The sequence below is a fragment of the Trichoderma camerunense genome (assembly GCF_050948025.1).
Source record: "Trichoderma camerunense strain CBS 138272 chromosome Unknown V8C40scaffold_1, whole genome shotgun sequence".
Lineage (NCBI taxonomy): Eukaryota > Fungi > Ascomycota > Sordariomycetes > Hypocreales > Hypocreaceae > Trichoderma > Trichoderma camerunense.
Genome location: NW_028145369.1, coordinates 2,229,466 through 2,252,999, shown reverse-complemented (window position 1 = coordinate 2,252,999; position 23,534 = coordinate 2,229,466). Strand labels below are relative to the sequence as shown.

The 23,534-nt window shown below is 50.8% G+C and overlaps 8 protein-coding genes across 8 annotated transcripts; 5 read left to right on the top strand and 3 right to left on the bottom strand.

Annotated features, from left to right (window-relative positions):
• Window positions 1-29: 29 nt before the first annotated feature.
• Window positions 30-2,220, bottom strand: V8C40DRAFT_230548 (Atg4 domain-containing protein). Its single transcript, XM_083212733.1, has 2 exons — window positions 1,322-2,220; window positions 30-906 (listed from the first exon to the last, which is right to left on the bottom strand). The coding sequence occupies exons 1-2, from the start codon at window positions 1,899-1,901 to the stop codon at window positions 68-70; spliced, it is 1,419 nt and encodes a 472-aa protein (XP_083079334.1). The 5' UTR covers window positions 1,902-2,220; the 3' UTR covers window positions 30-67.
• Window positions 2,221-2,862: 642 nt separating this feature from the next.
• Window positions 2,863-3,616, top strand: V8C40DRAFT_13593 (uncharacterized protein). Its single transcript, XM_083211122.1, has 2 exons — window positions 2,863-3,243; window positions 3,309-3,616. Exons 1-2 carry the CDS (start codon window positions 2,953-2,955, stop codon window positions 3,444-3,446), a joined length of 429 nt encoding a protein of 142 aa, XP_083079333.1. The 5' UTR covers window positions 2,863-2,952; the 3' UTR covers window positions 3,447-3,616.
• A 181-nt stretch (window positions 3,617-3,797) lies between these two features.
• V8C40DRAFT_260646 (DUF3807 domain-containing protein) lies at window positions 3,798-4,298 on the top strand (the record flags this gene model as incomplete). Its single annotated transcript, XM_083219167.1, has 1 exon — window positions 3,798-4,298. One exon carries the CDS (start codon window positions 3,798-3,800, stop codon window positions 4,296-4,298), a length of 501 nt encoding a protein of 166 aa, XP_083079332.1.
• A 1,096-nt stretch (window positions 4,299-5,394) lies between these two features.
• V8C40DRAFT_272172 (kinase-like domain-containing protein) lies at window positions 5,395-6,826 on the top strand (the record flags this gene model as incomplete). Its single annotated transcript, XM_083220323.1, has 6 exons — window positions 5,395-5,467; window positions 5,539-5,580; window positions 5,668-5,846; window positions 5,935-6,129; window positions 6,234-6,653; window positions 6,713-6,826. 6 exons carry the CDS (start codon window positions 5,395-5,397, stop codon window positions 6,824-6,826), a joined length of 1,023 nt encoding a protein of 340 aa, XP_083079331.1.
• Window positions 6,827-7,435: 609 nt separating this feature from the next.
• V8C40DRAFT_230542 (uncharacterized protein) lies at window positions 7,436-10,671 on the bottom strand. Its single transcript, XM_083212732.1, has one exon. It carries the CDS (start codon window positions 10,482-10,484, stop codon window positions 7,596-7,598), a length of 2,889 nt encoding a protein of 962 aa, XP_083079330.1. The 5' UTR covers window positions 10,485-10,671; the 3' UTR covers window positions 7,436-7,595.
• A 367-nt stretch (window positions 10,672-11,038) lies between these two features.
• V8C40DRAFT_13522 (beclin 1) lies at window positions 11,039-12,797 on the top strand. The gene is made up of 2 exons (XM_083211113.1): window positions 11,039-11,203; window positions 11,270-12,797. Exons 1-2 carry the CDS (start codon window positions 11,119-11,121, stop codon window positions 12,655-12,657), a joined length of 1,473 nt encoding a protein of 490 aa, XP_083079329.1. The 5' UTR covers window positions 11,039-11,118; the 3' UTR covers window positions 12,658-12,797.
• A 303-nt stretch (window positions 12,798-13,100) lies between these two features.
• On the top strand, window positions 13,101-16,441 carry V8C40DRAFT_13544 (uncharacterized protein). The gene is made up of 2 exons (XM_083211118.1): window positions 13,101-13,909; window positions 13,968-16,441. The coding sequence occupies exons 1-2, from the start codon at window positions 13,696-13,698 to the stop codon at window positions 16,211-16,213; spliced, it is 2,460 nt and encodes an 819-aa protein (XP_083079328.1). The 5' UTR covers window positions 13,101-13,695; the 3' UTR covers window positions 16,214-16,441.
• V8C40DRAFT_230533 (P-loop containing nucleoside triphosphate hydrolase protein) lies at window positions 16,319-21,741 on the bottom strand. The gene is made up of 4 exons (XM_083212730.1): window positions 21,162-21,741; window positions 20,435-21,082; window positions 17,238-20,375; window positions 16,319-17,165 (listed from the first exon to the last, which is right to left on the bottom strand). Exons 1-4 carry the CDS (start codon window positions 21,513-21,515, stop codon window positions 16,602-16,604), a joined length of 4,704 nt encoding a protein of 1,567 aa, XP_083079327.1. The 5' UTR covers window positions 21,516-21,741; the 3' UTR covers window positions 16,319-16,601.
• Window positions 21,742-23,534: the final 1,793 nt, after the last annotated feature.

Genomic DNA, 23,534 nt, shown 5'->3' with positions numbered 1-23,534 from the left:
GCATCACAGCCAGGCAAGAATCTTCGAAGTGGGAAAAGTCATTCATCTCATACTGGTCTAGAGTCTCTCATCTACTCTTCACCTTCATCCACCCATTCGAGTTGCTAGTCCGAGGCGAGTCTTTCACATCAGCAAGACTGCCATTCTTGTTTCCCAACGCCTTTGGATCAAACGCCCCGTTTCCAGCCAAGCCTTCGTCCTTCCATTCGTCATCGCCAAGGACCTCCCAATCAGGCGCGGGCGCGTCTCCGAGAAGCTTCTTCTTCAGCTTATCGGCGAGTTTCAAGGGGTTGGGGAGCTTGAAGGACTTGATGAACTCGGTTCCTTCGTCGTTGGTTAGGGAATAGAAGGTCGTGCCATGAGCAAAACGGCCGATCCAAGTCCGCTTTTCGTCGGCGTTCTGGCCTCCAATATGGTCATTCGTTCCCGGAGAAAAGTTGTTGACGCCTGAATATTGGTTGTTCATCAAAAGGTTATACAAGTTCCGGCCCATGTTGCAAATATCCTCAAACGAAGTCCTATCACCAACGGACACGCCTTGCGAACAGCAAAGCCAGGCTACATCATAAGCCAGCAACGTGGCGCCTTCAAGGAACAGGGAATAGTTTGCGGGATCTTCCTTGGAGAGCTGTGGTAGTGGTTTATCCACAAAGAGAGGGCGAGGTCGAGGGATGTGGGAGTTGGCAAAGGGGGTATCAGAGAGGGGAGCAGTCACGAGACTGCCGGGGAAGGAAATACTATCGCCATGGCGATATGAGTTTTGGATGGTGAACATGGTTGGTCGGGGATAATCGCGGTGAGGGAGGGTGATCTCGGCAGGGAGGCGGATGGAAAGGTAATGGGAGACCAGCATGAGGACGTGGGCGACGTGCGAGAGAGAGGTTGAGATAACCTCGGGCGAAAGGGCTGTGAAGGAGTTAGCAGGTTTCCTGGGGCGGGCTTTTCTTCTTCTTCTGTTCTTGTCCTTTTTCTTCTCCTGTCATTTTTTCCTCTCTTCTCTTTTTCTGTCCTGTCATTTTTTCTCTCTCTTCTCTTTTTCTGTCCTGTAATTTTTTCTCTCTCTTCTCTTTTCTGTCCTGTCATTTATCCTCTCTCTCTCTTCTCTTTTTCTGTCCTGTCATTTATACTCTCTCTTCTCTTTCTTCTCCTGTAATTTTTTCTCATTCTTCTTCTCATCAATTTCCTCTCATGTAATTTTTCTCGTCTTCTGATTTCTGAGTATATATCTCTCTTATTTCCTTATACTCTTCTATATAGATGGACAAGAACAGAGAAGTAGATAAAAGCATGGGAAATAAAAGGAAACATGGGGAAGACTCACAGTCCATACTAGTAAGGTCCACAATGGGAACCCTGCCGAGACTATATTCGTAGCGCCCCGTGATGCCCTTCTTCGCGACTCTTTTAAGACCGTAGAGCCGAACGGCTTCCGCACATAAGAAAGTACGAGTAGAAGCCGTATCCTCGGCAGTTTGAGACCATCGGAATTTGAGCACTGAGATCGACTTCTCTACGTCCTTGAGCTGCTTGGTCCTCCGCTCTGCTAGACCGGCCGAGACAGAGGCTAGATCGGACTTTCGCCGAGCAAGCGCCGCCTTCCGGGCCTGGATCTCATCCCTGGCAGCTCTGATGTCACCGCGAAGCTGTTCGGCGGCGGCGAGGATCTGGTCAGTCTTTTGCTCGGCGGCCTGCTTGTGTGAGATGACCTCATCCAAGGAGTGCTTGTTTGGCCGGGTGTTGTCAGCCAAAAGCTCGTTAATCTGCGCCTTGAGCGTGTCGTTCTCAATTATGAGCTGCAGGTTCTTCATGCGGCCTTCGTAGATTCTGTTGCGAGCATCTACAGCGCACAAGAACGGCCGGCGCTGGGCGTCATGCGGGCGGTGGCAGATGTCGCATTCCATGTCGAAGGCAGTTGGCGGATCCTGCTAGAGCTGGAGAGTGAGATGGCGCGCTGATTCTATGCGGTACCAGGTAGATGGCGGGATGCAGACGTGGGATGTCTGCATAAGTACAGATAGGTAGATAGATGGCTGAAGAGAGAGAGGCTCCGATAGAGGCGCCGACAGTAGGGGCGAGAAAGGAAGCCGGATGCGTGAACAAGTCGTCGGGTTTGAGCGTCTCTACATATAGGGTAGCGGATTATATGAAAGAGAAAGGTTTAAAATGCGAGCGGCCTGCTCTGAGCGATGCTTGGACAGATGACTGCGTGTGTCATGTCCTTTAAAGAACGAAGATCGATGAGATCACGGGGTGCGATAACGACGAGGTCAACGGTCCAAAGCCCGGAACGCTAGGGCGGCTCTCCACTAGCTTCCAGCTGGCCCGCCTAGGCACCCGCCTGTATCAGAGCTTACAAGCCCTGGAGAGCCTTTGGCGCCTGTAAACTTCACCCACTGCAGCTCCACCGCGGTGTTGTTGATTGGAAGTGCTAGCGCTGCCTGGAATTTCCACATCCTGATGTCAACTGGGCTGGCATTTGCCTTCTGCCGTCCGGGACTTTTCTGTTCATCCAAACGTTAATTATCCAGGCTGACGTCTATTTCACCAACTAGCGGCGCCTTGTCACTGCGATATCGCTGCCTGTCCTTTTCCGCCTTCGCAATTCAGTTTTGCAGTGTTATTTCCTTTGTTCGTTTGCTACGGCTTTGTTCTGATTCAACTTGGGGGCACCTCTCGCCACCCGCGTGTAGCGTCAGGCTTGTGTCGAAACAGGTGGCGGCCTCGCAAGACGCGCGACTGGCAAGCGTCCATTCAAGTGAACAGCACACCATCTGCGCCTCTCCGGACCGGCTCCGCACTTGATTCAGTCTCCCTTCCAGTTACAGCCAACCCAACACGGAGCACAAGCCCCCTTTCTTGCCCCTTCGCAGCCGCGCCAGAGAGGCTGTCAGTCACAGGTGCAAGGATCATCACTTCAGCTCCACCGCAGCCCAAGCATCGCCATATTCCATCATGGCTTCGCCTTCACCGAGATCGCCCAACGGCGAGGACCGTCTACCCGTCTATGGGACCAAGGTGGCCGGCAAGGATGATACAGCTGTGTTGGATGTCGAGAAGCATCGCCGGACACGCACGAAGACGCCTGAACCCGCCGAGCAGCGCAACGGTACAGCGACGCCAAATCCCCCCGCCGTTCTGGAGCCATTCGACTGGGATGATTTTGAAGCGCGGTATGAGAAGGCGCTGGCGGAGGCAGAGGGACAGGAACGAGAAGTCCTCAAAGAGGCCGAAAGTCTCTTCAGGGTGAGCCACTCTGCCCTATTTTATTAACATGACTTATACTAAACAAAACCATTATGCATATATAGTACTTTGAAGCGTGGTCCTCGGCTGCATCAGCTCATGATGATAAGCGCGCGGTGAAGCGGCTTCAAACGCGACAACGGTATATTAACATTTCTGAGCAAAGAATGGCTCAGAAGCAGCAGCATTGTGAGTATCCATAGGCTCCCATCATCTTGATTCCATCATCAGGCTAATGGCATAACTACTACCTAGATGATGAGGTTATGCGTGCATTTGAAAGTGCATTGGCCTTGCTGCGATCTACTTAGATTCACCTCGCATGAGCCGAGTAAAGTGGCCTAGCTCAGTCTAGTTCTTCTTTTCCTTCTTACTTTTCTCCTTTGGCGTATGCGCATGGCTCAAACACTCTTGGCTGCTTCGTCAATATATCCTGATCGACCATGTTGGGCTGCAAGGCGGAGCACGTGACCACGCAACAGCTTGGTTTTCTCAATCCCGCGTTTTAGTCGTGGCCGCCTAAACCATTCTTTGACCTATGGATGCGCGTCAAGATGTCGATTAACGAGCTTCCGTTCGAAATACCACAAATAACAAGCGACGAATTACTACAATTCCAACAGAGGCATTTTTCAAGCGTAGCCACCGCTGATTTCGGTCAAAGTTTCACAAACCTTCCACCTCAAGAGTCCTCCGAGGCTCATTTATACGAAGAATGGGAGGAAGAAGAGGAGGACGATGGTCTTGGCTACTACGAAGACGGTGTGAAAAGAACCCTTACAGATGAGCAGATTGCCATATTCCGACACTCGGAACTCAGAGAGCTCCGCAAGCAACAAGAAAAGCAATCGCAATCTAAAGCAGAGCTGCCACGAGATGCCTCCGCAAATGAAACAGACGTCGCCTCTCCGCATGGATCAGGTGCCCCTGCCGGTTCTCGAAACAAGAAGAAAAAGAAGAAATCCAAGGGGGGGGAGCAAGAACCCAAGCCAGACTTGCGGAAGCGTACCTGGGACGTGGTCGAAGCTGGACTCGACACCCTCGATTACGATTGAAGCCATTTTATGGCAAAGCTCATAGCAGGTTTAACGAGCAGCCATTCATGTGTTATCCAGTCAGCGGATATTATCGCATCATATTGAGCAATTTGCAATTTATTTCTTAACGCGTTCCCAGGGCATCTCGACTAGTAAGTAAGCTCATTTTCTACTTTTGCTATTCAACACCTTACCGCAATATGATGAGAACCTTTGTATCGTCATCCTTAGTCAGATCGCGCATGGAGGCCCGAAGAACCAACGACCAAACCTGGGGAGGGCTGACAACAGCGGCGTGACGAAATCTCTTATAATCTTCTCTCTGAGGCTACACAGCCCACTTCATAGTTTTGGCATTTGCTTATTTTGGGGTTGGCACCTAGACTAACATGAAAACTCTGAGTAGGGATTGTTTTTCAACTGGGATGGATTCGGCGTCAGGCAAGGTACGAAGTGGGCGGTAACGAATGTGTGAAGTGGCTACCTATCATGATACCAATGATGATGTTTATGGACCGGCATGCTGCTTATACCAGATGTCTCTACATCAAGTCTTATATAATGATGAAGCAAAGACATATCCGTGCCAAGCTCGAATTATTTTCATGTGATGATGTCTGGGCGTTTCTCAGAGCAGCAGGCTGGTTTAGGCGGCAGCCGGAGTAAGCAACAGGTAATACCTAGAACTGGCTGCATGAGCCTAGCAGTCCATTATATGTGATCCATCGAATCTGTAACTAGCAAAGCAGCACTGGAGCAGATCTGCGGTGCTAAGCCTGGGAGCGGCCTGGGAGCCACAAAAGCACTGCCGCCATGTTCACATGCGGCGATCGAGTCCACGGAATCGCAGAATCCCAGTGCAATGAATCCTGACTCAGCTTTCAAAATTCTGCCCGTAGCAGAATCGGCTAAGCGATAAGCGCTGCAGCCAATGGCCGCTCGCCGCTGGCGCCGGTGTGGGGCCTGGCCGGGCGGCACATCCCACCTTTGGATTCTCACCTCTGTCGCTAGAGATCAAGAGAGATCCTCGCCTGAAGCACCCGCGCGGACATCGCCAGCATCCTTTTTCCCTTATCCTCATTGCGTCGCTGATCCGCGACCGAGCCTGCCCAAGATGGCGCGCGTCTACGCCGACGTCAACCAGAACATGCCCCGTAGTTACTGGGACTACGACAGCGTCAACATCAGTGCGGAGTTGCCCCAAACCCAATCCCAATCACCACGCGAGCGATGCGGGAGGCGCTAACATGGACGGCAGGCTGGGGAGTTCTCGAGAACTACGAGGTCGTTCGCAAGATCGGTACGTTGTGATGGCCTCCGGGCTCTGGAATCTGTTCCCTCTGCTGCCGCGTCGGCACGCGTGGCTAACCCGAGAATCTACGCACAGGCCGGGGCAAGTACTCCGAGGTCTTTGAGGGCATCAACGTCGTCAACTATCAGAAGTGCGTCGTCAAGGTTCTCAAGCCTGTTAAGAAGAAGAAGATCAAGCGAGAGATCAAGATCCTGCAGAATCTGGCGGGTGGCCCAAACGTCGTTGCGCTGCTCGATGTCGTGCGAGACTCTCAGGTCAGTAACCTAATGAGCACAAATTGCCTACTATGCGTGTTACGGTGAGCTGACGGGAGACGCGGGAATGCGTCCTGGTGCCCTGCAGAGTAAGACACCGTCTCTCATTTTCGAGTATGTCAACAACACCGACTTCCGAAGCCTGTACCCCAAGTTCAACGACCTTGACGTGCGATTCTACATCCTGGAGCTGCTCAAGGCTCTGGACTACTGCCACAGCAAGGGAATCATGCACAGAGACGTCAAACCTCATAACGTTATGATCGACCATGAGAACAGAAAGGTATCGCAGCGTTGCCATTTCCGGTTGAGCCAGCATCAATCAATCAATCAATCACCTTGTGCTTATCTATGTATATGTGTACTAACTTTGTGGGGTATCAATAGCTGCGTCTGATTGATTGGGGCTTGGCTGAGTTCTACCATCCTGGAACCGAATACAACGTGCGTGTTGCATCTCGTTACTTCAAGGGACCCGAGCTGCTGGTCGATTTCCAGGAGTACGACTACAGCCTCGATATGTGGAGTCTCGGCGCCATGTTTGCCTCCATGATCTTCCGGAAAGAACCATTCTTCCACGGCAACAGCAACTCGGATCAGCTAGTCAAGATCGCTAAGGTCCTTGGCACAGACGATCTTTTTGACTACCTTGACAAGTATGAAATAGAGTTGGATGCACAGTATGATGATATTCTGGGACGGTTCCAGAAGAAGCCTTGGCATAGCTTTGTCACATCGGAAAACCAGCGTTTTGTCTCTAACGAAGCCATCGACTTCCTTGATAAGCTGCTACGCTACGATCACCAGGTTCGTCTTATTCTTTCTTCTTTCTTTTGCGGACTATAATACTAACTCCCTCTCCACAGGAGCGTCTCACTGCAAAGGAGGCCCAGGCCCATGCCTATTTCAACCCTGTTCGGGATCCTGAAGTTTTCAAGCAGAACTTGATCGGCGCTAACGGAGGACCGTACAAGTCCTGAAGACACAAATGAGCCCATTTATTGATTTATTTTTCCTATTTTCCCATCTCGAGTATCGCGTTTCCTTTTGCTCTTCTGCCCTCATCCATGCCATTTGAATCATTGCCTCTTGAAGATAACTCTAGCTATTTGGCCGTACTGCCTAATAAAGCTTATGTGTTTTCGATAAGACAGAATATGTGCAAGGAGGGACTCGCCATGGGTAAAACAATGGGAAGGGCAAAAGGACTACGATGGACGGCAATTGTTATGTTGACGTTTTTGCGGAAGTGTGACAGGAACAACAATATTCAGTGCTGGATATGAGAAAGAAAGCAAGCGGCTAGGAAATGACTACAGCGGACAAACCTCTCCATCCCCCCCTTCCCCCTTCTTCCCTAACTCACCCCCCTTTCCCTTATCCCTTTCCAGTTCATGAACTCTGGAGCTGTATCTCACTCAGTCGGTCAACGGCGTTTCAGGAAATTCGGGCATTTGACAAACTCGGGTGCGAGTCAAGAGAGGGTAAGGGGGAGGGATTCTCATCCATAGTTTCGCGCTTCTTGTTAACGACTTGGAACACTTGATTTGATTTGCGGGTACCTAATATGAGGTAGCGGGTAATATATTGCCATTTCACACTGCCTTTTTACGTCTCTTTTTTTGTTAAGAAGAAAAAGAAGAAAAAATATTTTCCCGATATATGTTACTCCATTGCGCCAGCCACTTGATTTCCTGTAAATCCCTACCCACTCGCTTGTTTTTCCCAATGCCTCGCATTAGCTACGCTCTATAGACATGTAAAACAGAAATCTCGTCCACATCGATATCCATCCAACCCGCATGCCCTCAGTGTGCCGCCAGGCGTCTTGATAATACTACCAGGGCTGACGGGCTCTGACGGCCTTTTCTTGACCGGAGTATGGTACACCTCTCTAGTAAGGGTGCTGGACTTCCACACTTTGCGTGCAGTCGTCTGCGTCGCGGAACTTAGCAACTTGGGAATCGCAGTCAAATTGCGACCTAGCTCGTCAATCCCCTCGTCTTCATCATCAGACAGCAAAGATAGGATGGAATGTCGAGAAGAAGGGACTTTCAAGGAGCGATGCCGACGGGGTGTCTGGGGCGGATTGCTCAACGATGGCAAGGGTCTATCGACCTCCATGCTGGAGGCCAACTGCGAATCGCGTTTTAAAGGGCTCTTCGAGGGGGACTTCGACGGAGCATTTGAAGCTCCTTTTGAAGGGGATTTCGACGGAGAATTTGAAGGTCCTTTTGAGGGAGATTGTGCGAGTGCCTGATTTACTTCCTCGGGAGGCGAGATAGTGCGTCGGGGAGATGGAAGAGCTAGCTCGACGCGCAGAGAAGCCTTGGCGAGCGGCGAAGATTCGGTATGAGAAAGGTCGTCGAATGTTTCGTAAGAGCTATCATCAATGACGGTGACGGCGGCTATATGTTTTACTGGCTTCGAGCGACGTCTCTTCTGCGTAGAGGTTATGGCCTTCGGGTCTTCACTAGCAGATGAGCTTGAATTCGGAATGACTGCAGACTGATTCCTCGCCTTCTTTGCTGAGGTTTCTAAGGTCTGAGGCGTATCATCTAGGGACACCTCGAGAGTGTTTCGAGACAAAAAGCGAGTGGGAGAGGAGGGTGATGGTGCCTCGCCGCTGGATTCTTCGGATGGAATGTCAAGGCGTCCGATGCCTCCCTTATGCGCGGTGGGAGACGAGTTTATAATGGCATTTTTCGTGCTCATGCGCTTTTTGAGAGAATAACCTGACAACCTTTCTTTACCAACATCTGAGGAGCTGGCTTCAGCTCTCGAATTAGCCTCGACATCGTGAATCTCCCGCAAGGGAAGTGTATTGATTGATATACGTCGGGGGGCAGATTTCCTCGGCTTGGACAACAAGGTAGGGGCTTCGTCGTCCGAAAGAAGGCAACCAGAATCGACAGGCTTGCGGAGAAACCCAGCTGGTACTTGCGCACGGGGTTGATTAGCAATTTCTGGTTGGCGAGCTTCGCTTTCGTGTGGAATAGACAAATCGATTTGGGGGTTTGAATCGCCATCCTCTCCTTCTCCTCCTCCTTCTTCCTCCTCTTCTTCGTCAGCCGAGTCCGGGATACAATCAGTCTCTGGTTCTGACAAGGTACGGTGCTCTTCATATTCCGGGGCCGATTCAGGCCCCTCAGCTTCTCCATGTTCGTGATATAAGTCGTGTTTCTCAGCACTTCGTTCTGCCAATGCTTCAGCCCAAGAAATCTTGTTCAGGAATTCAACCTGTTTCCTCGTCCGTCCAGAGCGCCTTCGTCCATCGGTCTCGTCAGGTAGTTCAATAAGCGATGCCTTTTGGTCTGGCTCTTTGAGTTTGTGCGAAAGCTTGTTGGGCTGTGGATTAGAGGCCCTCTTTAAACTCTCAGAGGGTGTAGCTGAAGCCTCATTTCTGGTCAAGTCTTCGCCTGACCTCTGTTTTCTCTTCCTGCTTCTCCGAGCGCTTCCCATGGACTTGTAGCCGCTGTCACTCGAAGTTCCTTCCCCTCCCCTTTCTTCAGCCTCTTTCCTCACTAAGCTCTTGGATGGTTGCAAATTACTGCTCTGCCTAGCAGGCTCTGCTGAGGTGTCATCGGTAGTTTGCTTCTCTTTATATCTTTTCCCGGTCAGAATCACATCTTCATCTTCCTCCTCTTCCTCCTCTCCTCTCCTGCTCTCATCATCCACAGGCTTCGTAGGCGGCAGCAGCAATGGATGTCTGATAATTTTCTTCCTCCTTGTGAGCAAGTGCTTCCCAAAGGTGTTTGTGAATGCTGATTGAAGGGGTTTATCTTCATTGTCTCGAAATTTCGAATTGGGCGCCCAGATTGAGCTTTCGCCACTCTGCGAAGGGAAATTATATCGACTAGGTTTGATTGGTAATTGTTGCTTTTGTGGCTGATGGACTGCAAATAATTCGGGTTGATCCCATAATGGATCAGCGAACTGGCCAGGGAAGCCCCAAGGTTCCGTGGCAAATGGTGATCGGTCGAACGAGAATGGAGAGGAAGCAAAGGGTAGCTCCGTGGGAGACGCAAAACCTTTCGCCGCATATAGTGAACTGCGTGCGACTGCTCTAGAAACGTCCAGTGTGTTTCTTGACGATGATCCCAGCACAAGGGCTGTAGAATGTGAGTCGCGAGACGCCTCGCGGCCCTGTATTATCCGATCTTCCTCGTCGTCATCCATATCGTTGATATTCTGTGATTTCGCTCCAAAACCCCCCTGGCTCTTTTCTTGTCCCCTAACCTCGTCTCCATCTTCCTCCTCGTCATCAAAAAGATCCTCCAACAGAATTCCTTCGTCTTCGTCATCCTCCCCGTCCGCGAGGTCGCCTGCTAGACCATCTCCAACGTCTCCTTCGTCGCGCATATTGCGAACATGGCCATTGTTAACGACAATCTCGCCTGTCACAAGATCGATCTCGTCGCCAATGCCGTCGAAGTCACGGCCATACTTTTCGAAGATATGCGCCATGGTAATCTGAAATCGCTGGTCTGCGTAGGCTCGTTCGACGGAAAGCTTGTAATCTGGATCTCGCTTCGCCTCAACCTCGAAAGGTTGAGAGGCGAGCTCATCGTCTTCGTCGGCATTTTCTTTGTCCAGTAGCCACTGGCTCATGCGGCGGCGCTTTGCCGGAGGTTCCATAGCTAGATTAAACCCAAATTGCGGTGATCGATATAAGATACAGAGAGAGAAAAAGTATTGTCAATTGATATAAAAAGGATATTGAGACTGTGCCAGTCTTGGGCGCTGCGGGCTGCCAACCTCCTGGCGACCTGACCTGGGGAGTTGAAGATGGCCGAAAATGCGGCACTCGGAGCTTGGATAAAAGATGGTTGCGGGAGCAACGAGATGGATGTTGCACAAAGATGGAGTAGCGCATTCGCGTCGCGATTCCGTCCAGCGGCGCGTTAAGTGGCTGCACCTCTAGGAAAGCTGCAAATACAGTGCAGTGAGGCCACTGATCACTCTGGAGCTAAGCAACTAAGCTCTAAATGCGCCAGTGCCACAGGCAGTATAGCGGGGCGTGCAGCGCCTCAATCTCCATGGCGTCACAGGGTCAAAGAGCCAGACCCTGATACTACAAGTTTCCACCATGTATTGATACAACTTATCTAGACTCAACATTAGCATTTACTCTTCCTCGCAGCAAATCTTTTCCACCTCAGGCAGGTTTCCTTCTCTTTACCTATATAGATGACAACCAGAGCATGAAACGGCACTTCGACTCGCAACCAAACGAACCTCTCCCATCTTTCTCCGCCACCAAGCCATCGAGATGCATTGCCAAAAGTGCCGCCAGCCGTTGAAGCTGGACAGCTCTCTCGACGACCTCAACCCAGCCGCATATGATCTCCTTGTTTGTAAGTGTCAACTTCAGTGTAGCTGAGAGCATGCGCATTTGCTAATCTGGCTGTCCTGTCACACAGCAGCCACATCGTCTTCGCAAACAGCGACCAAAGCCTCAACCCCGCGACCATCAGTACTCCAAGCTCAAGAACAATCACGAAAGTCACTCTACGATAAAGTATCGCAGAATGCTACTGCTCCGACCTTCAAGCGATACCGGGGCGGCCAGCCCCGCGACGCTACAATGTCCTTCATCTATCTAACCGAGTCACAAGTTGGGCATCCTCTATCGCCTCAGCAACAGCAGAAAGAACGAGCAATAATCCCCCCGCGCCGACGAGGCTCTAGCACAAACGGAGCCCCCGAAGACGAGCCTCAGGTAAATAAAGGGGATGACTTGGACAAAATAAACCGGCTATTCGAAATATTGTCCGCCAGATCCGACATCGATCACCCAGTCTGTGTAGATTGTACCGAACTGCTAGTGGAAGGCCTCCAAAAGAAACTCGATTCCGCATCCAAGGAAAGAGACGCATATGTCCAATACCTGAAAGATGTCCAAAGTAATCGACCGAGCGAAGAGGACGTCAAGGCTTGGAAAGAAGCTCTGAAGAAGGCAGAGAAAGACAAGACCGCTGCAATGGAGGAGCTGAAAAGGCTGGAAGCTGAGAAGGATACTCTGGATGAGGAGATATGGGTACTAGAGGAGGAGTCTCGACAACTAGACAAGGAAGAGGAGAACTTTTGGAGGGAAAGGAACGCCTTTGCCACCAAAATGGCAGACTTCCAGGCTGAGCGCGACAGCATAAACGCGAAGTATAACAATGACTCGCAGCTGCTTGAGAAGCTACAACGATCCAATGTCTACAACGACACCTTTTGCATCAGCCACGACGGAAGCTTTGCTACCATCAACGGCTTGCGCCTAGGCAGGCTCTCCAATAAACCTGTGGATTGGCCAGAAGTCAATGCCGCTTGGGGTCATGCGCTGCTCCTGCTGGTGACAGTTGCTGATAAGCTTGGGTATAAATTCCAAGGGTACGAACCGGTGCCGTTGGGGAGCACCTCCAAAATCATCCGGTACGAGCTGCCCAACCCGGCATCCAGTAGGTTAGGAGGTCGGGCGATGCATGCGCCTCCGAAGAAATCGGTCCTAGAGTTGTACAGCTCAGGAGACATGCCGCTTGGGCTCACGTTTATGCACCGCAAATTCGATACTGCAATGGTTGGTTTCCTCGAGCTAGTTCGGCAACTGGGCGTCTTTGTTCAACAGCAAACAGAGTCAACGGGCGTCCCATTGACTCTTCCGTATAAGATTGAGGGAGACAAGATCGGGGATACCAGTATCAAGCTCGGTATTGCGCAGGATGATGGATGGACAAAAGCATGCAAACTCACGCTCACTTGCTGCAAATTCCTGCTGGCCCATGCAAGCAATGTGACCTCAAACGCGAGAAACGGCACTTAGCGAGATACCAAGATCCAGGTGATTGATTCATGGTACTAGGGCATCACGCTATCCAAGATTGCAGCTATGTACAAACAGCGGCATGGCCCGCCTTACAATCATACTGGAAGCGGCGTTGGGTATGTTGCCATCTTGTTCTACTTCACCGTACTCTATCTGTTGTTTGTCTCTGCGGAGATTTTTTTTCCTCCCTCCGATAATGACCATTGGGGCGCTAATCCGAACATCTAGACCTTGGCTCCTACGAAGCGTCATGTAGTGGGGGAATGGCATATACCATATGAGGTATATCACGGCACATCGTGCAGGCAAACAAACAAGAGACGGTATCTTAACGGTCACGGACAGCGTCACAAGAGGTACCCCGGATTTCATAGTCACGAGGCCCAATAGAACTTCCCTTCACCACAAAATCATGTCGTACAGCCAGTCTCAACCGCCTATAACCGTTTCAATCTAGCGAGTTGCTCCGTCTGACAAGGATTCCTTCAGATGCTTATTAGACGTTTATCTCAGCCCCAGTGGGCAAGCTGCATGACAGTGACAACATAACGCTTGTTTGGACCAACGAGCGATGCAGTTCACAGCCTCATTTTAGGCTTCCCCTCCAGCCCTCCCACCGACTTACATACACCCGCCGGCACTCATCCACGCTACAGGCCTGCAAATCGTCCGGCGGTTGCTCTGCATAAGCCTAGTCCAAATTCATACTCGTCGCATTGTGCTGGAGTGTCGCAATGACGGTCTGTGGGCTGAGCGCCAGGCAGAGAGCCTCACTAGCTTGAGCAGACCGAAATCAGGATGCTGCTGCCTTCGGTGTCACAATGCTGGCCCAGCTGTTATTCGATCAGCTTAGATTGGTGAAGAGCTTATAAGAATCTCTGTCTACCACTCACTGCCTTGCCCAAATGCCACGGTCCGTCATTCTTCTTGCGTTTCTTGTCTAACCCATTTATAACCATTTATTCCATATACCACCTGTTTCTCTTCTTCGCTTCTGTATTTCTACCCCTAGCCGAGTAATTCCACGTCAGCATCATGGCTGAACCTCGCTTCATTCGGGACTATGATCGCCGTAGGCCCATGGTTCGGGATTATGACCGCGAGGACAGCATGAGCGATGGTTTCGAAGAGCTGGGACCGCGTAGTTTGTTGCCCAATCCGCGACGACTCAAATATGCCGTCGACGGCGAGGTTCCTGAGATCCTCTATACCCTTAACCATGTTAACCAGAGTAGACGTTTCCTTGGGCGTAAGTTGAGAACCCCCCTCTATCTTTATAATTCATTGCTGACACCTTTGGCTGCCAGGCTTGCGAAGCTCCAAACCATTTGAGAACGTGACTAGCTACGAAATCAAGGATGATGAAACCGATGAGGGTGGCGAACTGGTCAAAAAGCCCATCTTCGAGATTGTTACCAATGTGTGCATTGAGGGGAGGAGCATTGATACCAACAGACACATAGTTCATCCTCGTCGCGTAAATCCTAACTTGGATCGACCCATCACAGCGGCTTTTGACAACGTCGACTATCGAAGCGATGGCTATTATACTGAGGAAGAGCAATACTATGACCCGCCAGGAACTCCTCAAGTAGAAACGCCGCTCATGGTCATCTATTCTAATCATCTCCTCAATGCTCTTAGAGCTGTCATCCGATACTACCCGAACATCAACCTCAACGGGAAGTCGGTTCAGATCAGCGCACCCTACCGTGTACTCTACCATCATCGCTATGAGCTGTCCGAGTATCGTGATAACCAGCCTGATGAGCATAGCACTGAGTATGCTGAGACCACGGCGCACCACATCGATGTTCTTCTCAAGTTTCTTGGTGAAAACTTCAAGGATGAGATTACCAAAGAAGAGGAGCGTCACAAGCTTGAGACCCCTACAACCACATTTGACTATTTCTGGCTCCTTCTTAAGCCGGGTCGAGTCATCTACGTGAAGAAATTCGACATTTGGACGCCCTTGGTTATTAGCAGTGTCAGCATTGGAAACCGTGTCCACGGTGGCCTGGACAACTATAGACTCAGCTGCTGGTCGCTGGAATCCAATGGTGCCAAGGTCGGTCGATTCATGGAGAGTGTCGTTGTAACTCCGTGGCCAGGCGAACAAGTTATCAGCTCGCTGTCTGTTATTCCTGCGGACTTTTGGAAAGATGACCTTGAAGCCCAGGGTGGCCTCCCAATGCGTGAAAAGATGATTGAAGAAGGCAAGCTATACTGGGAGCTCCTGAAGCGGCCTACCTACATGGAGTATGATGGCCTTCTCGTCAACTCTGGCTCCGGCAGCAGACTTCCTGGCGGTGCGACTGGCTTCATGAACGGCCGTGTCATTTGCGATGCCTCGGGTTTCGACAAGTTCTTTGAGTCGTCCCCCGATTGGGACGGAAGGCGATATCCTCAACCTCATCGCCGCCGCGTGACTCAGGGCATTCCTAACAAAGACTTCCTCCCCCAGAACCTCCCAAGATGCGGCTGCACTGTTTGTGATAAAGATCGATCTAGGGAGAACGACGGCCCCTTTGTCGGATTTGAGGATCTCGATCCTCTATGCGACACTCCTCCCGACAACGACCTTTTTTACTTTGTTCTCAGCAAGACAATTCCAGGCTTCATCCTTGGTACTCGCCGCTGGGGAAATCTTCATGTTGCCAATCTCAGCCCAGTCAAGCCCGACAAGGAGGCTTTCAAATATCTCGTCTTGGACGATGACATCAAGATGACCGTGAGAGCCCTCATCGGCCAATACACTACCGGCGTTGATGGCCAAGTTACTCCCTGGGGCAACGACTTCATCCGCAACAAGGGCGAGGGCCGTATCTTCCTGCTCCACGGTGCGCCAGGTGTCGGAAAGACATGCACCGCCGAGTGTATCGCTGAGCTGACCAACCGTCCACTCATTTCGCTCACCAGCGGCGATCTGAGTGTCGACTCTTTCCGCGTCGAGTCCAACCTCAATTACTTCCTTGAGCTAGGCCAGCGCTACGGCGCCCTTGTCCTGCTCGACGAGGCCGACGTCTATCTCGAGCGCCGCCGCGCAAAGAACATTTCCCGCAACGGCCTCGTCTCCGTCTTCCTCCGTGCCCTGGAGTATTACCGCGGCGTTCTCTTCCTCACCACCAACCGCGTCCGCTCCTTTGACACCGCTTTCCTCAGCCGCATCCACGTTGCGCTGCACTACAAGAACCTTGGCGACGAGGAGCGCGAGCGCATCTGGACTCACAATTTCGATCGCTTGGATCGCGATTCCCGCGGCAAGATCCGCGTCGCCATTGCGGCTCGCGAGTTCGTCTGGTCAAGCCAAGAGGTTCGCGCGCTCAAGTGGAACGGCCGAGAGATTCGCAACGCCATGCAGACGGCGCTGGCGCTGGCCGAGAGCGATTCCAACGAGGAAGGTCTGCAGACCATTACTATCGGCGAAAAGCACATTCGCGCTGTGGTCAAGATGAGCAAGGGCTTCAAGGACTACATCAAGTCCGTGGGGCCCCTGGACTCCGACGATGTCGATTACGATGGAGATGGCGATGATGAGGCTTTTAATGAGTGATATCAATGAGAGGATTATCTAGATTGTTCCATGTTTTTGCCGAGTCGCGATATTAAGGAGGAATAGGCTCTTGTTTTTCCCCAGTTAATGACTTTGATGATTTGTTTCCCTTTATGATTTTAATGCAAGTATCTACAGAGCACGTACTCAGATAGCTACAAATGACAAGACACGAGATCATGACCACTCAAGAAGTATTTGAGGTGACTACCTATTACAAGGCTGCTACCTTGTATGCTTGCAGCAAATAACAAACAATTATAACAGTAAAATAAGACAAACAAGTGAAAACCAAAGACATAACAACTCTTTTAAGCCCCATTTATGTATCCTTTTCGTTTCTTTTTCTCTCCTTTAGTTCGCCACCATCCTCGGAATTTCCATTTATTTATTTCCCCAAGATCGTTTCGCGTAGTTTATCCTTCTCACCACTGTGCTCGCACATATCCCTAAAAATGCTCCCTTCCTTCTCCCAAAGTTCCTTTGGCGTTCCAAATTCCGCAACAGTGCCCTCACTCAGCACAAGAATACGGTCAAAGTCCGCAATCGTGCTAAGACGGTGCGCAATCACGATGAGCGTGCTGTCCGTGAACTCCTCGCGAATGCTGCGCTGGATGAGAGTGTCGGTCGCCATGTCCACCGCCGAAGTAGCCTCGTCGAGCACCATGATCTTGGGCCGTGAAACAATGGCGCGGGCCATACAGAGGAGCTGGCGCTGGCCTTGGGACAGATTACCACCCGACTCGGCAATGCCGCTTGAGAGGTCGCGGAAGATATTGGCGTTGACTGGAGATGCGGTTGAAACAGCGGCGGAGGATGGCTCGTTGGCTGGCGTGACTGGTTGAGAGTCGACCAAGTGGACGCGGTGAAGCGACTCGCGGAGTTCCTCGTCAGTACGCTCATTGAAGGGATCAAGATTGCTCCTGACAGACCCAGAGAACAGTACAGGGTCCTAAACAGATTTCATCCATTAGCAAACTAAGATTATTCAGAATAACAAATCGATGGCTATTTCGGTTCTTACCTGAGGAATGATGGCCAATTTGGAGCGGAGGCTGTGGAGGTCAATCTTGGAAATGTCTACGCCATCGATCAAAATAGTTCCAGATCGAGCCTCCAAGAAGCGGAAGAGGGCCAGAGTAAGCGATGACTTTCCAGCACCAGTACGACCAATAACACCAACTCTCTCATTGTTCTTTACATTGAATGAAACATTCTTCAAGACGGCCGGAAGATCTTCAGCATAGCCAACCTCAAGATCCTTGACTTCGATATCTCCCGATGTAGGCCAAGCCGCAGAAGCCTTCTCTCCGCCTAGCGGCTCCGTCTTGAGGTCCGCGTATTCGACAACACGCTCAGTAGCATTCATATCCAGCTCCAAATTGGTATAACACCAAAGAGTCATGAGAATATTTCCGGAAAAGTCAACAGCAAACGCCAGAGTGAAACCAGCCATGGCGGCGTCAATGTAGGGAGACAGAGCAACAACAATGCCAACGATGGAACTAAAGGCAGTGCCAATCAAGGCCATGCGGAAGGCCATCCATCGATTGAACAGAGCGCCGTAAATGCTCACAGAGTCCCAAGTATCGAGATGGCCGTGCATACGATCCACATATACCTGAGTCTTTTGATAGGCTCGAAGAGTAGCAACGCCCGACAAAGTCGCATTGAATTGCTCAAAGACGGGTGACTTGGATGTGCTTTCAAGTCTCTTCATGGGTCTAGCACCAGCCATGTATCGTGTGGCAACCGAAGTAGCAAAGAAGACCAAGACGAATGCCATGGGAAGGATGTAGGGGGAAACGAGAGCAGCAGCAACACAGATGCCCACAAGTCCCAAACCACGCCAAAGCACCATTCCGAAATCAAGGTTTAGTCGATTGTCGATGATGTCAAAATCAGATGTGAGGCGGTTAAGAATACGGCCGACAGGGACTGTGTCAAGCCATCGCAGAGGAGTTCGGAGAACAGTGAAGAGAATTTGGTTGAACAGGGTCCTGCTAGCCCTGAGGCTCATGATGAAGGACCAGACGAATCGAATTGTTCCCAAAATGGCGCTGGCGCCCGACAGAGCAACATAGACCAAGAGATAATAGGTTACGCCGTGCTCTCCCGACTGGGTGTTCCGTAGGTTGGAAGAAGTAACATGGAAAGGGCTATGCTCCAAGGTGACACCATAAGCAAGGCCATGCTTCTGCTCAACTTCAAATGTATGCATCACATCGACTTGGCTTTCACTTCCTGACGTCCAGATTTTCACCCACCAATTGCGAGCGAGGTTGCTCACCTCGAAGCTGGTGAATAGCAAGGCGAGGACGATCCAAAATATCCAGCCTCCACTGTGACGCAGATAGGTCAAATAGATGCGGCTCTTGACTTGTCCTTTATCACGAGTCTCTTTCTCAATGAAGTCTTTGGCAGCCTTATCTTTGGCCGGTTCTCCTTCTACAGTGCTTTCAGTTGAGATTCCATCCACGCCAGTAAGAGATCCGTCTTCCGAGTTAACCGCGGTTGAGGCCTCCGCAGCCGCTTCTTCCCTCTGAATCTCCTCCGGGGCTTGTTCATGGGTCTTGATTCTTTCGAGAGTACCGTCCTCAGCAAGCTCAGATGTCAAGCCAGCTGCTAAAATAGTGCCCTCGCCAAGTTCAACCAGGTATTTGGCCTTTGACTGCACAAGGGCCACGTGGTGGGTAACCAAAATTCGGGTGCGTCCTTCACAGATATCACCAGTAATGCACTTTTCAAAGATGTGTCGACCAACATGAGCGTCAACAGCGCTGAAAATATCGTCCATAACCAGAATTTCGGCTCGTGAATAGATGGCTCGGGCCAATGTTACTCTCCACTTCTGGCCGCCACTCAAGTTGATTCCATTAGCTCCAAGCTCTGTCTTGTCACCATCAGGCAAAATTTCTAGATCCTTCTTCAGTGCGCAAATTTCAAGGACTTTCTGGTATCTAGGCTCGTCAAAGGGGAGACCGAACAGGATATTGTCTCGGAAAGATGCACTTTCGAGCCAAGGCGTCTGAGCCACGTATGCAATGCTGCCAGGAAGAATCCAGTTTCCAGGATGAGCTTTGTGGTCATTACGCTCGAGCGGTGCTGCAGTTGGTGGCGCATAGATGGCTCCGTTTAGAAGATCGACCTCGCCGAGGATGGCGGAAAGCAGCAGACTCTTTCCTGTTCCAGTTTTGCCAGATATAACGGATAGTTCTCCAGCAGGGAAAGACAGGTTGACATTCTTGAGAATGAAGCGATCTTCGTCGGGGGTTTCAGCATCGACAGGCCAGGAAACGGTAGCATTGTCGAACGCCACATCTGGTCCTTCGGACAGAATTTTCTTCATCTCAGGGCCGCTAAGGTAGGTGTCAATTCTCTTAATTGAGACAAGTGAATCAACAGAAGTGGTAAGGAGTTCCGGCAGAGCTCCAAGAGTGACTTCAAGGCTCTTGAAAATGCTGATACTGACAAAAGCAATCGACGGGGACAGGTCACCATGCAAAATGGCGTAGACGACCAGCGAAGCGGCGGCAAGGAAAATTGGACTAATAACCCAGCATCCGAACAAAACAGAGTCGGCGATAAAGGTGTTCTTCAAAGTTGTAAGCTCCTGCTCTCTCATGTCTTGAATGCGTTTCTCCCATTGACTCTCCAGAGCCGAGAACTTGATTTGGCGCATGCCCAGCAGCGCCTCGTTGACAACGGCAAGCTTGGCATCACGGTCCTTCATGAGCTTGGCCTGGCATTTCATGTACTTCTTTGTGAAATAAGTGTTGATTGGCAAGACAAGTGCCCAGGCCAAAATGCCAGCGGCGAAGGGTAAGAAACCGATCAATTTTAGGAGGAAGCCACAATAAACGATGAGATTCGCGAAACTGCTGATGATAAAGAACTGGAAAGCGGCGAGGTTGGATACATGTCGAACGTCGACACCGACAAGGTTCACAATGGCCTGGCGCGACTTCAAAACGGTATCTTCTTCCTCGGATTTCTTGTCGTCTTTCTGGGCCTCATCGTTGTCTGTCTTTGGCAGCTCCTTCTCCGCCATTTTCACATTTTTACGTTTCAATGACTTTTCGAAAATAAGAGCCGAAAGCTGGCCTCGAAGGGGGATGGACGTCTTATACATTGAAAACCAGTTGACCCATCCTTGCATCCACTACAACGTACGTCAGTTTGTATGTTCGATGGTAAAGAAGGGGAGAGAATGTCCTGTACCTGTCCAAGGAGAGAGAAAAGGGCAAGGGAAAGAATGTACGCCAATATTTGGCCCATTGGCCGTTCCTCTGATCGCCGTTCTAAGAGCTCAATCACTCTCAACATGGCCCAAAACGGCCCGAGGCCAACAACAGAGCGGGCAACTGTGACAGTCCATTGGAATAGAAAAAGAGGCAGGTAAGCTCGAAGAAGGTTCTTCAGAAGCGTGCCCTTGAATTCAAAGCTGCGCCATTCGTCGACTAGATCACGGGCTCTAAAGTTGTGATCCGGTCCTGGGACATCCTTTTCGTCCAAATCACCCTTCTTCGCAGCCAGCTTTGCTATGGATTCTCCCCAGGACCAAGTGTATCGGCTCAGGACAGATGCTGTGAATTGTGCGTCCACTGGTTTGTCATGGTGGAAAATATCCGGCCGTCGCGGGATTGAAATGGTGGCAAATAGCAACGGAATGGTAGCCCCCAAGCTGACCAGCCGAAGAATGAAAACGGGGTCGTTCTTGGAAGCTCCCAGCTGCAAAGCGTGGAGAGATTGGAGGATAAGGACCGCAGTGCTAAGCCAGGTCGAATGGAATGCCCAAATGCCAAGATCGTGGGATTTGACCGGGGACCGATGAGCAAAGATGCAAATGGCCTGGATGGCAATTGTGGCCTGTGGAGAAGCGCATGGTCCATTAGCTGACATGGCCCAGCAAATTGAGATTGGAGGTGCGAAGCACGATTAAACTTACAAGAGCAGCGGTAATCAGCCAGTTGGAAACAAACAGATCATCTTCCTTCAGGTGAAGGGTGGATAGGACGGACTGGGCAAGGGATGGACCAAAGCTTGTCAGGGACAAGAGAAGAATCGCAACTTTGGGCCATTTGTTGGAGAATGAAGCAACGGCCTCGGGTGTACTGGTACCATCGATATCTTGGTAAAAATTGTCTTTTGGAGTTCGATTGCGAACTTGAGCAAGAAGAGCAAATACAGCAGGCAGGGAGAAAAGCCCAACAACAGCTGAGCCAGCAATGGAGAGCGGCAGCACCAGGTGGCCCAGGGGGTCCGGATTGGCGACGACACCGAGCACATGCTGATGCGACATCACGGCGAGAAAGGCTCGCCGGCGCACCGGTGGGAGCTCAAGTTGAAGATGAAGTTGAAGCAATCTACAAAAGCCGCCAATGGCAGCATGGGTGCACTGACACAGCAGCAAAAGAAGCGTCTCTTTCCTCAGGAGAAGAAAAAGGCAACGCGACGGGATGAAGAGAAAGGAAACCAGAATCTCGGCACCGACCAAGGCAAGATGCGATGTAGTTATCAGGGTCGGCCGGCCAGACCAAAAGGGCTATCGCAGGATCCAGAGCTATCCACAAAACCCGCAGAATGCAACCTCCATCCTCCCAGTTGCGAACTGCATCTCCCAGGATACCCTGGCCGGGTAGCGCATCTCAAGTGCCTGTCTAAAGCAACAGCAGAAGACGGCCGTGGTTCCGTGCCTGTCCTGTCGGTGGATGCTGGTCAATCGTTGGTTCGATCAGGATCAGTAATAGTGTTAGCCAGCGGCACGAGTTGAGCGGTACGAGGTAGCCTCAGGTAGGGGTCCAGGGGCGCTTGTACAGACGGAGAAAAGCTTCTTGTCCACGCCTCAGGCACTTTTGATAGCCCTTGGGAGTCATCGCTCGTGCCTTGCAACAAAAGAAGATCACCAGAGCTACCTGTGATTTCCAAAAGGAGCTCTTGGACTTGCTAGCTCTCGCCTTAGGCTGCCTTAGGCTGCCACTTGCGTACATACCTACCTATGTATCAGGTTTCTCTCTATTTTTTTTTTTCTCCGTAGACCCCCCAAGGCAGCAACTATACCCGAGCAATAGCTGCAATTTTATGGAGGTGCCTGAGAAGGCATCAGCATTTTCACCTACCTGGGTATTGAGCATCGGATATTAGGGGAGAAAGCAGAAACATCTCCATCCCCATATCTCAGTCTAACACAAACCAACACGGGGAGACAGCAAGTAAACTGTGGGATAGTGGTTCAGGCTTCTCTTTTTCTTGTTCTCTCTCTTTTCTCACCTCTCCTCCGTCTATCTGGAGTGAGATCCTGGGAGCTGGGATGTGAGATTACATGCTGGTAGTACCGGTATATCCATCAAATCCGTAGCTCCTTGTAACGCCATCAGAAATGCCACCGATTGGCTCAATGCGTCCGCCACGGGCACTTTTACAGATGCTAGGCAGTGACCAACAACGCCATCGAGCGGCTTGCGGGGAACTGTTCGTGTGAACCGAGAAATCAACATGGAATTATTCCAACGCCCGCCTCTCGCTATTAGCGGCCTGTCGCAACAGTGAAGTTTGGTGCTTCTCGCGTGTATAAGCCTCCAAGGGCGTTGCTGATCGATGCCATTCCCGGTACCTACAGCAGTAACCTACATTCATGTCTCAGCGTTTAACAACCGCCTTGGTTTGTAGGACTCCAAGACATGCACCGATCAGACCCGAAGAGTTGGGCTATAATAGTACTTCACATGTAGGTACAATCTTGCACATGCACATGCTCGTGCAAATGCTCATACATGTTACCTATCGTATCAGTCAAAGCTCACCGCTCTCGTGCTATGAGGTCTGCTTTACTCATCCCTCTCATGCCATCTTTGCATCACGGGTGCCCATATACGAGGCTCCTTTCCAACAACTCAGCTTCATCACGGTAGCTGCATGTATGGCTCGTGTGTCTGAGATGCGATTTGCTTGTGACTCTCGTCGCCGTGCCGTTATGGTTATGGAACCCACACACTGATCAATACTAAAGTCGTTAGTTTGACCCGCATCTCACCGACACAGTCATCGGCCTGGATTGAAGATTTCCTGGGTGCAGTACCCTCAGATATCCATTTTAGGTCAGTTATCAAAGCTTTTATATAAAAATCGACAACCTCCATCCATCACAGGTCTCAAAAGCATATTCGACGATTTTCCCCCCCTCCTTCGTGAGGCGGTAGGTTGAGAGCATCACAGGCACGACGACATGAATTAAAAAGTCCAAGATAAGCACACACACCCGGTTCTAGCGGGACGAAGAGCAATATAGTTGCATGCGCCCCGGGGGGCTTCCTAATTTGTC